The sequence below is a fragment of the Corythoichthys intestinalis genome, chromosome 16, assembly GCF_030265065.1.
Source record: "Corythoichthys intestinalis isolate RoL2023-P3 chromosome 16, ASM3026506v1, whole genome shotgun sequence".
Lineage (NCBI taxonomy): Eukaryota > Metazoa > Chordata > Actinopteri > Syngnathiformes > Syngnathidae > Corythoichthys > Corythoichthys intestinalis.
The window spans coordinates 25,253,038-25,265,595 of record NC_080410.1 but is presented as its reverse complement, the minus strand read 5'-3'; the positions used below and the strand labels follow the sequence as shown (position 1 = coordinate 25,265,595).

General features: G+C 39.4%; 1 protein-coding gene across 8 annotated transcripts in view; it reads left to right on the top strand.

Moving 5' to 3' along the window:
- Nucleotides 1-12,558, top strand: part of cep112 (centrosomal protein 112) — a 295,686-nt gene that overhangs the window by 512 nt on the left and 282,616 nt on the right. For all 8 annotated transcript variants that reach the window (XR_009060878.1, XM_057817528.1, XM_057817531.1 and 5 more), the window contains exons 3-4: nucleotides 1,839-2,029; nucleotides 2,120-2,283. Coding sequence is in view for 7 of the 8 variants with exons in the window: in XM_057817528.1 (XP_057673511.1) it covers nucleotides 1,839-2,029; nucleotides 2,120-2,283 (355 nt within the window). In the remaining variant the exon portion in view is untranslated. The remainder of the gene's footprint in view (nucleotides 1-1,838; nucleotides 2,030-2,119; nucleotides 2,284-12,558) is intronic.

The window sequence follows — 12,558 nt, the reverse complement described above, 5'->3', positions numbered from 1 at the left end:
GATATTTTAGATTTCCAAAAAAGGGAACACTCGGCCCAGCCTCAAGATACTTTAATTTCACATGAAGTTCACTCATAGATAACTCATCACTTTTATATAAAGTGTGCCTCCTCCGTCTTGATAGAAGATTCAGTTATATATATATAAAAAGCCGTATACCCAAAGACACAAAGTCAAATTTAAGCGCTTAAAGAAAGGTGTTTGGAATAGCTATTGCACAACAATGGCAAAAAAAATAGTTTTCATAATCTATGACGGAAAGGGATGAAAACGACCTAATCGACTCGAATCATTGGCAGTATGAAAAGAAATAGCTTAGGGCCAATTAATGATCCTGTTTCAATGCCATTGACTGGGATAAATGTCCAACCCATTCAAACGAATTCTCTGAGACCACTTAACCGGCTTTATTATTCCTAAAATGATAGTGATCTCTCGTTTTTCGCGCTTAATGGGGAGCATAACCCGCCGCGATAAGTGAAAAACCGAGAAGTAGTTTTTTTTCGTGTGTGTGTGTATGTGTTCAATGTATTTATTCACATTTACCATTGGAAAAATATAAAACATGCCCCCCCCCCAAAAGTATAATAAAATTTTGTGTGTATGGATATATTATTTTTAAGCACTTAAAATGTAATAATTATATGTTTTAACATGTTACTATTCCACTGAATTATTGTTAAACAAGAATAAAGCAGAAAAATGCTTTGCTTTATTGAGTGAGTCCACTCAAGCTGCTCACTTAGAGTTGCCAGAGCAACTGTTTAACAAGTTTAACGATGATTGACACATGCAGCGCTTTGAAGCTTGCTTCTCTGGCAAGCTCAAACATCAATGTCTGTCAATCATTGTTAACTTGAATAAGTAACTCCAGTGCACTCACTGCCTGGCCAACAAAGAGGAGATAGAGGAAGGGAGGGAGAGTGAGACTACGTGATCGGCTCGGGACAGCTCATCTGTATTTTTTTTTTTAAATTGAAAAAAAATCTGCGATGGACTGAGGGCACGAAGTTTGAAGCGTGAAGTAGCGAAAGATCACTACAGAACAATAATAATGTTAAAAAAAAAACCAAAAACGAATGAAATTATGATTTTTAAAAAATGACTCTTCTGTATTGGTAAATCATCATTGAACAAAATAATAGCTGTCTTTTCAATTTTTAATGTACAAATAAATAACCTGAAACAATATTCTAAATTATGCCGCTTCTGTAGAAAATCCAGCTTTAACAAAAAGCTCCTTTCTCTTTCTAGTGAAATAATGTAAATCAAACCATAGCCTCACAACACTACTAATTTAACAAGAAAAACCATCACTTTAGTCTTTAGGTTTTTTTTGTCGTTGTTGTTTTTTTCAGCACTTTGGAGCAGTGTTCCATTATCCCTCAATGTCTGTTTTCTCTGTTACTGAGCACAGCAAAACCGAGCACTGGGCAGGTTCTCTGGGAACACGTCACATGCAGCACAGCACAGTGGTATTCTGTGAAAAGTGTCAGTCAATTTTAACACACACTAATTGGTCCTGTGAAAAATAATAAAAACCGGACATTTTCATGAATTTATAAAACCCTGCCGGGCGCCACGGATAGGATGTAAAAAGTGGACATGTCTAGGCAAAAGAGGTCGTTTGGGCTCCCTATTCTAAGTATTTGCAGCTTTTTGTTGTGGTTGCATTTTAAATACCTGGGTTTTCAGGTTTTTTTTTTCCCCTCTCCCATAACATTTGTATTTAAGTACACATAGTAACTTTATAGTGTGATTCATTTCAATGTAATCGGGTCACATTTTGATAAATCCTTTTACTATTTTACCATGTATCGCATCTTTGTTGATTCCAGAGCGACAGCACTGTGCCCTGTGGATAAAGAAGTTGTGTGACGCAACAACATGCGGCTTAAGTCTAACAGGTCACAAGAACCGCAACCTGCATGCCAGGTTGCTTCTTCACATGCTTAAAAGAGGTGTCCTGGAAGGCCCGTTTGCCAGCAAACCACAACCTGGGAGCCTCAAGACTCTTCCCACTTACATGGTAAGAAGTGATCTCAAGTTTTCATGTTGAAAGAAAAAAAGATTACCCACAGAAAAACCCTAAATAGGCGATCTTGTCTGACTATTTCAGTCCATTTACTTTGACGAGCCACTGATTGATCGGACCGTGGACCATAGCAAAGTCACTCTGCCTGATTGGGTGTCGGGAGAGCTGGATGACTGCGATGATGACAGTTTGGTTGCTGCCTTGCTTCAGGACAGAATCCCTTCCACACCAAACACTGCTCAAACAAGGTACTGTTTTGTTAATTAATATGTATGTTTTTCAATGAGCAGTAATGGATGGGGTCTCGCCGAGTTTGTTTGTGAAATGCTAAAATGGCCCTCTAGATGGAGATCTTGCATTGTTTTGAATTTAAGATAAGCGTGTCTAAGAATAAGAATTGAAGTAAAAAGCCAACGTGTTGTATGTTGGACAGGTTAAGGTAACTCCTACTTTATGGGGAAACTGTTAAATATTTTTCAAATATAAGAAGCTTTGTATTTGTTTAAATAACATTAAGTGTTGGAGTTTTATGAAAAATTCAGATGCCAATATTTTCCCTATTACCAGCCACAAACTAATATTGGGCCCAAAATTTGATTATTTTTTTAGTTGATTGTTAGCTGAAAGCCCCCCATTTTGGATGAAAGTGGAATTAAAAAAAAAAAAAGTGCTGTCAAATGGAAAAAAAAATATGGAACCGTCCTGAGTAAAGCCACAATACAGTCCATCGTGTTAAACAAAACAAAAAAAAATCCGTAATCATTATTTTAAAAATGTGTAGTAATACCATTTCATATTCATGGTTTTTCCTAGCGTTCATAAAAGCATTTTAAAATGATATCAGATAATATCAACATCGGTTTTGGGCCAATTTGCATGTTGCCTTTAAAGTGAATGTGGAAGCCTTTTGCCTTTGTACAAGAGCTAGTCCCGGGTTAACACAGCAGTTATGCTTATAGACCTCAAATACAAATCTTGAAGGTCCAGATTTTTTTTTTTTTTTTTTTTTAATACAAGCATGGGTCCATTTATTGATGTCTGTCAAGTACAAGGTAGGTCGAAGGTGGTAAAGGTGGTTTTCTTTTGACCAAACAAAAATAGAATGCACATTCTGATTAAATAAAAATACATTGACAAAACATTTTTTTGACTTAAAATAAAAATACAAAAAACATCATGCAAGTACAATGTTTACACATGTACACTAAATAATTGACAAGATATGTCATTAAGGTGCAAACAATAACTATTGACAATACATTTTGTAACTGTAAAACACTGCTGGACAAAAAAGAAGACGTGCAACTAATACAGTACATGTTCACATGTACAGAACATAAATGACAAGCTCTGTCATTAAAGTGCAAACAAAATAATTATTGACAGTAACATTAACTGTAAAACACTGCTCAATCAGAGAAATGGCATTTGGGGGTCACAAAGCTGTTTACTCACATCATCACCCAGTACTTCAGTTCGTCTTGTGGTTGATAAATCTGGGAGTGAGATATGTTTGATTTTTGTTTTCATTTCCTCTTCTTTTCCTTCGAACATTGCTGCCATCACTTCAGTCATGAACTTTTAAATTATTTCTCCATCAGAGAACAGCTTCTTATGTTTGGCCAACACCCACGACACTCTGAGTGAGCACTCCGTTGCATTTTGTTGTTGTCTCATAGATTTAACTTGACTTGACTTAACCTTGCTTGACTCTTGATATGACTGCTTCAACCTGTTAATTTCTTGCTTTCTCAATTCTGATTTAGGAGGAAACTTCTCTTCAAAAGAGCTGTGCTCTTTAACATAATGGCGTTTCGCATTTTCACTTTTAACAGCGCAATTGTCTTTAAGCGTATTAGGCACATAGGTTTGGCACTTGCAGTTTGTAAAATGGACACATATTTGTCAGTCCATTCCTCATTGAAACGGCAATTTTCGTTGTCCACTTTTCTTCTCTTGGTCAACTTTGAGCATGACTTCCACTGGTGACATGTAAACAAACAGATTGAAAAGTGCTCGGTGCGACTCGTGTTTCACGCTGCTGCAGTCTGTCCACTCTAGCTAGCAGCATGCAGGCTCTCTCAACCAATCAGCGCATCCATGCATGCTTTCTCAGCCAAACAGAAGTGGAAGCATGGAAGATATTTGACTAAAAATGAAAGAGAATTTAGCGATAGAATAGTAGTGCATAGCGATAGATAGAAGATTCCTACAAATAATGTTTTTTTTGTTGGGCTATGCTCTGGGTCCGCAGAGAGGTGTGCCGTGGTCTGGTCATGGACCGTAGTCCGCTAATTTAGGACCCCGGTTATAGACCATTAGATGTCTCCAAACTAATATGCTTGGGATTTGTTATGTGAGAAATATCATTATTAAGCATCCAGTGGGGCGTCACAGCACAATTAGCTTTTATATGTTAAAGGGGATGTTCAGAATTTTTAGCATTAGGCTTAATCTTCGAGTTAGCGGGGGTTTAATTAGTCAGCGGAGTTGTCTTTCAACAAATTCCATGCAGTTTGTTAGTTATTTGTTAGTCAATGGGGTTTGCTAACATGCCAATAAAAAACTTTATATGCACGCATGAGAATCACCAATGACCCATGCAATCAATAGTGTTGGCTATGTTTTCAGGATAAAGCTATTAAAACAATATGAAAAGCAACAATTGTAATTCATCAGCTCTGCAGGGAACAGGCTGTCTAGGCAAGCAGGAGGGAGTTAAGACACATTGTTTCTTTTCACCGTTGATTTGTTTTCAATTGGGAATGAAAGGGACTCCCCATCCCCCAATGTAATCAACCTGAAGCACTGTACTGTTTACTTTTTGACCATAACATAGCATCATTTGCACAGTTTGATCTGTTACTATTGTTTTTTTTTTCTTATTGGCATGCTAAAAAAAAAAAAAACATTGACTCACGCTAGCTTATCCACTCCTGAGCCCTGAAACTAACAAATAACTAACAAACTAGACGTAATTTGTTGAGACCTATCCCACCGACTAATTAACCTCCGCTAACTCGAAGGTTAAGCCTAATGTCAAAAATTCTGAACTGCCCCTTTAAGTCCAAGACCGCATATATCGGTATCGGTTTGTTATTGCTGTTGGATTTTTGGAGTTTGACAATATCGGGTTATCGGTTAAAAAGTCATTAGCGGACAGTCTAGATCTTTCCTATGCACCTTGTCCTAAGAATGTCAAGTTATGTAAATAACTGCAGAGCTCCAGACTGCAACCGAATGGTTGCATTTTGCAACAAAATTAGAGCCAGTGAGAGTATTTTTCGTCTACGAGCACATGAGCGACCAGTAACATTGCATTGTTTTTTTTTTTTTTTTTTTTTTTTTGTTTTTTTCTGACAAACTCCTTCATGGTTAAATCCACTAGTAATGTAACGAGCTGGAAAAATACAACAGAAGGAAAAAAAAAAAAAGGTGTAGGTAGACGATTATGTGGAGCGGGTTATAACTGGGGTTGTGGGTAAACTTGACAGCACTTGCGAACAATGGCGGAAAGGACAATAAGTGACTAATTTCTTTCCAACAAACCTGCCGGCACTGTTTCAAAGGAGTCCAACTGGGGAATAAGTCCAACTATGGGCTTGACACACAGGAGGCAAAGGCGAAATGCAAAAGTCCGTGTTGTTGAACTGAAATCCAATACACTGGGCGTGATGCGACTGCTGGGGCAAGCGACATGCGTCGCCCTCTGCCGGTGTGTCATCGCTTGTGTCTGATTAGCTATAAATTTGGAGTGCATTTTAAAAGTTGCGGTCTTTTCCGAGCGGCAACAACTTCCCATATTGCTGCTTTTTTTATATATGTCTCAGAAATCATGCCGAGCGGTATCATAAAGTATGCGCTGGTCGCACACTGCTAAAACGATAACTACATGTTAACAAAGTTTGGCATGTGGATGTCAATTTCCGGGTTGGCAAGTGTCCTTGCAGGTGATTTGTTGATCAATAAATCTGTTGCCGATTGGTTGTAATGCCAGATTACAGTGACAGAAATAGAACAAAATTCCCATTTTAACTGAATTTCTAAGCAGTATCCTGGCCAATGTCGAAACTGATAGAGATTAAAATATACATTTATAAGTTTGTAGTTTTATGCATTTATTATGAAAATACTTACTTCACTAATCAGTGAAAATAAGAGGAAAACTTTGCATGTCGTTTTACAGTGTGCGCCCCTAAAACGTTAGGGGCCACTGTGCTCCTAGTAAAAAATTGTTAGTCTGGAGCCCTGAACTTTACCACCCCTCTATAGGAGGAAACATTCTGTAGCTCTCCTGTTGATGACTCATTCAATATTTACTCAAGCATTTGATTTTGATGCTCCTTTATCTGCGTGAAAACACCGAATTTGGCAGCAACGCTTGGCTTATTTAGAGATAGCCTTCATATTTGCTCAGCGGCGCCATATCTGAAGAGCAGAAGGCATTGCATGCTCCTTGCATCAGTCTGCAGGAGCTGTCCATTTGGACTTTTCAAAGAGGCAGCACTTCAAAACAGCAGGAGCGCATGAAGAGTTACTTGTACACCCCTCCCCCCACATCTATCGTGCAATTCCACTCCGCCCTGTGCTTTTGCACTTGTTGAGAAGAAAAGCTCAACAGTTTGTTCGCTTCCATTTTATTTCTTGTCCTCATTTGGGTTTGGGGAGAGCTGGAGTCTCTCATCTGATTTTGGGGGAGAGGCAAGGTATATCTTGGACTGGTTGCCAGCCAATGTCGAGGCAGATATACATTAGACAACTTTCAAACGCTTATTAGTTACTACAAAAAATATTAGGTGGACAAACAGAAATAATTGTTAAAGGCAAGTGTGTGGAAAAAAAAACTAGGATTATATCATTCATTTATTGCTTTGAGATGCTTCAACTGTTTTACACCCAAAGACAGAAATTATGGGATTCAACAGAACCATTACTTCGGGTCATATCTGCCATTCTGACTCGCGTTGTCCCGCTCAGATATGGAGCATCGTATTAGTATTTTTGGAGTACCTTACAGTATCTGATTTGGGTAACAAAAAAAAAGTATTCAGTGAAAAGATTACTCAAGTAATGAGTAACATTGTGAGTAAGTGCTTTATTTTTTTTTTTTTAAACAATAGTATTTTTTTTCCCTCAGCACAAACTTATATGAATTGTTGTTACAATGATACTGTACAATAACCCATTACATAACCACATAAAGCCAAAGAAATACAAAAATCATTGAAGAGCGTACCGCACAGTACACGTCACTTCCGCTTATTAATATTCATGGCTTTAGCAACTGTTGCTTAGGGGGAATACGCTCCCGTTTGTCCCTCATCCTAGATGCATGTAAATAGTGTACGAATAATATGTTTACTGAGCTAATTCTGTCCGAAAATGATGTCCCTGGTGCCAAATTCACTGGTAAAGATGTGGAAGAACATCAATGTTCAACAACAAATGTTCAGTTAAAGAGATGGCTTGAGTGTCGAGGGCTGAAAAAGAGCCGACCTGACCCACACCTTTTTCCTTACGCCACTGACAATGACGTTCTCCTGTTTCAACAAGCTATCATTTAACACCATATGCACTGCCTTTCTTATATATTATATAGGGCAGTCAAACGATTAAAATTTATAATCAAATTAGCTTAAAAATTAATTACCGGTAATCGTAATTAATCGCAATTCAAACTATCTCTAAAATATGCCATATTTTTCTGTAAATTATTGTTAGAATGGAAAGATAAGACAAGACAGATATATACATTCAACATACTGCACATAATTACTGTATTTGTTTATTATAACAATGAATCCACAAGCTGGCACTAACATTATTGGCATTCTGTCTGTGAAAGGGATCCACGGATAAAAAGACTTGTAATTCTTAAAGGATAAATGTGAGTTTGTATATTGTGACAAAATATTGCCATCTAGTGTATTTGTTGAGCTTTCAGTAAATGATACTGTAGCAACTGAACTATTCTGCCCAAATGCATGATGGGAAGTGGTGCAACCATGACTGTGTGTGGTGGCTGCAAATGGTATATCTTCTCTGCATTGGGTACTATACAGTGTGTTAAGAAAAAGATCAACTCCTGTCATTCCTCCCTACGTTGCTTCCCTCAATTATTATAGTTGTTGTCGTAGGAGAAATGTCAAAGCTATAGACCCCAATCACCAACGTCACACAATCACGTGATCGCTGTATTGTGCCGCCATATTGTCCGTCATTGTGTGTCGTATTGTCAATGATCTTAGTTTGTAAAGGTGGCTTCACTTGCAAATTATGGAAGCCCCGGTGCTTTCAGACGTTGTAAACTCATCCAATGAGTTGCATAAAAGCCATTATTTGGAAAAGCTTCGGTCGATCCAGTTGCCAGATCCATATTTGATGCCCAAACCGATGTTTCCTCCCGTCCGGTGCATCAGAGCTCGTCCTGAGACCCAAAAATTTCCAATCATACTCCAGTTTATGTCACAATGAGGAGTCGGGTACCCAAAATCGGTACCGGCCCGCATATAAACCGACATTTGGTCAGCTGAGCGTCACCGTTGTCATGATTGTAAAATGAAATTTGATCGACAACGGGCCGGTGTGTGCCGAAAAATAGCTGCCCCGCGTGAAATGTTCCCTCTGCCGGGAGTGCTTATTTATAACGCTTTATTGACATGGACGCATTACAGTAATGGATTTACGACTGTAAGATCACTTTTAAATAATGAAATTACACAAAATATTAGTATTGGATTTTAGTAACAAATCGTGGACTGAGCCACATAACCATCTTTGAACAGAAATGTATTAGTCTACAGGTTTTCACGACCATATCCCAATGACAATCACACAGGTATGACATTTATTAATTCAAGCAGAGTAAAGTAATACATATTCACGGTACAAGAAAGTCGTTTCCGTGTGGGCGCTCCCTCAGGGGGGACATTTCACGCAGGGCGGCTATTTTTCGGCACAACACCTGTTGTTGCGCTCACCTTCTTGTTGCGCGACCGTGGCGACGAGCTTCGTAGTCTCCGTCTGATGGTGTCTGCGATCGTGTTGGCATCATATTGATGTTTTCGCTGCTGTCTAACGGCTGTCGACACAAACGCATCATGGCACACAGCAACTACTAAAATGACCATTTATCTTCTCTGTTACTGCAACCGACCGCCACACATCCCTTCACCATTTTGATTAATCAATGTTAACGATTGTCAGGAAGGTTTCTGGGTTCGTTTGCTAGGCAGTGATTCCTTAGACAAGCAGAAAAACACGCAGTAATTGGAGGAATGTACGTAGCGGTAATATGTAAACACGATAAGCTGACGGACAATATGGCGGCACCAGTCAGGGGGGCAGAGTTGTGACGTCACGTGATTGGGGTCTATTGCCAATTAAATGCACAGCCCCAATGAAAGCTTGTATCTATTCCATTCACTTGACGCTGCCTCTTAGCTTTGTATATTCGTAAAACAGTGCCATTGTAGTGTGATTGCGGCAATGCGTGAGTCTTTCCGCGCATGCATTAAATATTTTAACGTGATTAATTAAAAAAATAATTACCGCCCGTTGATGCGATAAATTTGACAGCCCTAATATTACGTATATCCTCTGGTTGTCTTACGTCTGACCGTTCTTGGGGGTAATTTATATTGTTGGTTTTGTGTAGCGATCGCAAATGCTCAGTGACAGCCCACGAACACTTGCCCCTTACTAAAGTTGTTTTTTTACAACAGAAAACAACGGTGGCAGTCAGATACTGCTTTAATTTTTTTCCAGGTCATTGTCAGACTGAAGCAGCACAGCAAAACACCACACTAAAAAATAAGTAAAAATATCAAAATGGCTTACCTCTTCGTCCTCTGAAGGACCATGGCCCCTGACAAAATGTTTACTGCATATAAAATGTGAATGGCTTCACCTTGTTAGCGTTAAACTGGTCTTTTGGACGTCCGCGCAAGTTGATCCGTTCTTTACATTTTTCCGAGTTTTTGGTTTCGGGAAACATACGGAAAAAAAAAAAAAAACATCCTTCATATGTTGTAATGTCTAGAGTCGTTTCTACAAGTTCCATAGCTGCAGTGTATGATCGGAATATTTATTTTTGAAAGATTACCGGAGAAAACGAGCAGAAATATAATGGATTGTATGCGAGGGCGTGTGTGTAATGTCCCACTTCCGCGTTACGATGGCGTTGCACGGTCTAAAAATAGCATTCGTGCGGTACGCTATTCTGGCGAGAGAGGGAAAAGACAGAAATCAAGCATTATTCATCCAAAGAGCACGAGTGCCCTCTAGTGGAGAAAATGGTTCCTAGTTTGACTAGTGAAGTCATTTTTTACAGTGCTTTAATGACACCACGTTATTGAACAGGCTGGCGTGATCATAGAACGGCAAGCTTGTCAGATTGGTGTAATAGAGTCATGTAATTATTCTTGCGAGGTCTCATTGGTGAAATTAATAGAGCTACTCTTGGCAAAAAAATTATATAATATGCAGAACAAAGAGGAAAAATGTAATGACTCACGTGTAATCAGAAGTAGCGGCGAAAGAGTAGTGTTTTTTTTCTTCACAAATCTACTCAAGTAAAAGTAAAAAGTCTGGCTTAGTAAAACTTATCTTTGAAGTACATTTTTCTCAAAAAGTTACTCAAGTAAATGTAACGGAGTACGTGTAACGCGTTACTACCTTGCCTGGCACGGCCAGACTGTTCTCCCTGTATTTTTCTAACACGTGAGAAGAGTCTGGGACCCAGCTCCTTATTGGCCTCTCGAGCCAGAAAGAAATCATCCGTGCAATCAGATTTGTTTATTTGCGTGACGTGTTCTTAACGAGCCACTTTACTCTTGCGCGTCGGAAGTCGTCTCCACAACAACACAGATGGCGAACTATAGAGCCGAGAATATGTTCCAATCCGCGGTAAATTCAGTTTTAAATAACCAAAAAAACATCGAGTCGCTAAAACCAACAGTCTCTCGCACTAGCCATGTTGAATAAATTTCTCTGTTCTCCGCTCTCCTCGTATATTCATGTCGATGCACTAGAGTTTCTTGTCGCTCTACCAACGTCTGCCCGTCGCTGATTGGTCCACTCCGCTGTCTGTTTGCTGTGGGTTGCCCCGCCCTGGAAATTTGATTCATGGAACGGTTGCCAGACTATCGCTGGAACAGTGGTGAGTCTGGAGTTCCAGGCAGGTTACTAACCACCTCTGGTAAAAGATCATGGCATAATATTGGTAAACAGTAATTCTCAAGTACGTACCAGCAGGGCTCACTTTCATGGGACAAGTGGCACATTTACTGGTTGGTTGATGTTTTTGCCTCATTTTCCCCAAAAAATGTAGGTAGTGGATTGGCATCTGATTGGTATCAGCAAAACATACAGTGGGGCAAATAAGCATTTAGTCAACGACCAATTGTGCAAGTTCTCCTACTTGAAAAGATTAGAGAGGCCTGTAATTGTCAACATGGGTAAACCTCAACCATGAGCGACAGAATGTGGGGGGAAAAAAAACGGAAAATCACATTGTTTGATTTTTAAAGAATTTATTTCCAAATTAGAATGGAAAATAAGTATTTGGTCACCTACAAACAAGCAAGATTTCTGGCTGTCAAAGAGGTCTAACTTCTTCTAACGAGGCTCCACTCGTTACCTGCATTAATGGCACCTGTTTTAACTCATTATCAGTATAAAAGACACCTGTCCACAACTTCGGTCGGTCATACTCCAAATTCCACTATGGCCAAGACCAAAGAGCTGTCGAAGGATACCAGAGACAAAATTGTAGACCTACACCAGGCTGGGAAGACTGAATCTGCAAAAGGTAAAACGCTTGGTGTAAAGAAATCAACTGTGGGAGCAATTATTACAAAATGGAAGACATACAAGACCACTGATAATCTCCGTCGATCTGGGGCTCCATGCAAGATCTCACCCCGTGGCGTCAAAATGATGGGGCCATGTATCGAGAGATTTTGAGTGAAAATCTCCGTCCATCAGCAAGGGCATTGAAGATGAGACGTGGCAGGGTCTTTCAGCATGACAATGATTCCAAACACACAGCCAGGGCAACAAAGGAATGGCTTCGTAAGAAGCATTTCAAGGTCCTGGAGTGGCCTAGCCAGTCTCCAGATCTCAACCCCATGGAAAATCTGTGGAAGGAGTTGAAAGTCTGTGTTGCCCAACGACAGCCCCAAAACATCACTGCTCTAGAGGAGATCTGCATGGAGGAATGGGCCAAAATACCAGCAACAGTGTGTGGAAAAGCTTGTGAAGAGTTACAGAAAACATTTGGCCTCCGTTATTGCCAACAAAGGGTGCATAAGAAAGTATTGGGATGAACTTTTGGTATTGACTAATTACTTATTTTCCACCCTGATTTGTCAAATAAATTCTTTAAAAATCAAACAATGTGATTTTCTGTTTTTTTTCCCCCCCACATTGTCTCTCATGGTTGAGGTTTACCCTTGTTGACAATTTCAGGCCTCTCTAATATTTTCAAGTGGGAGAACTTGCACAATTAGTGGTTGACTAAA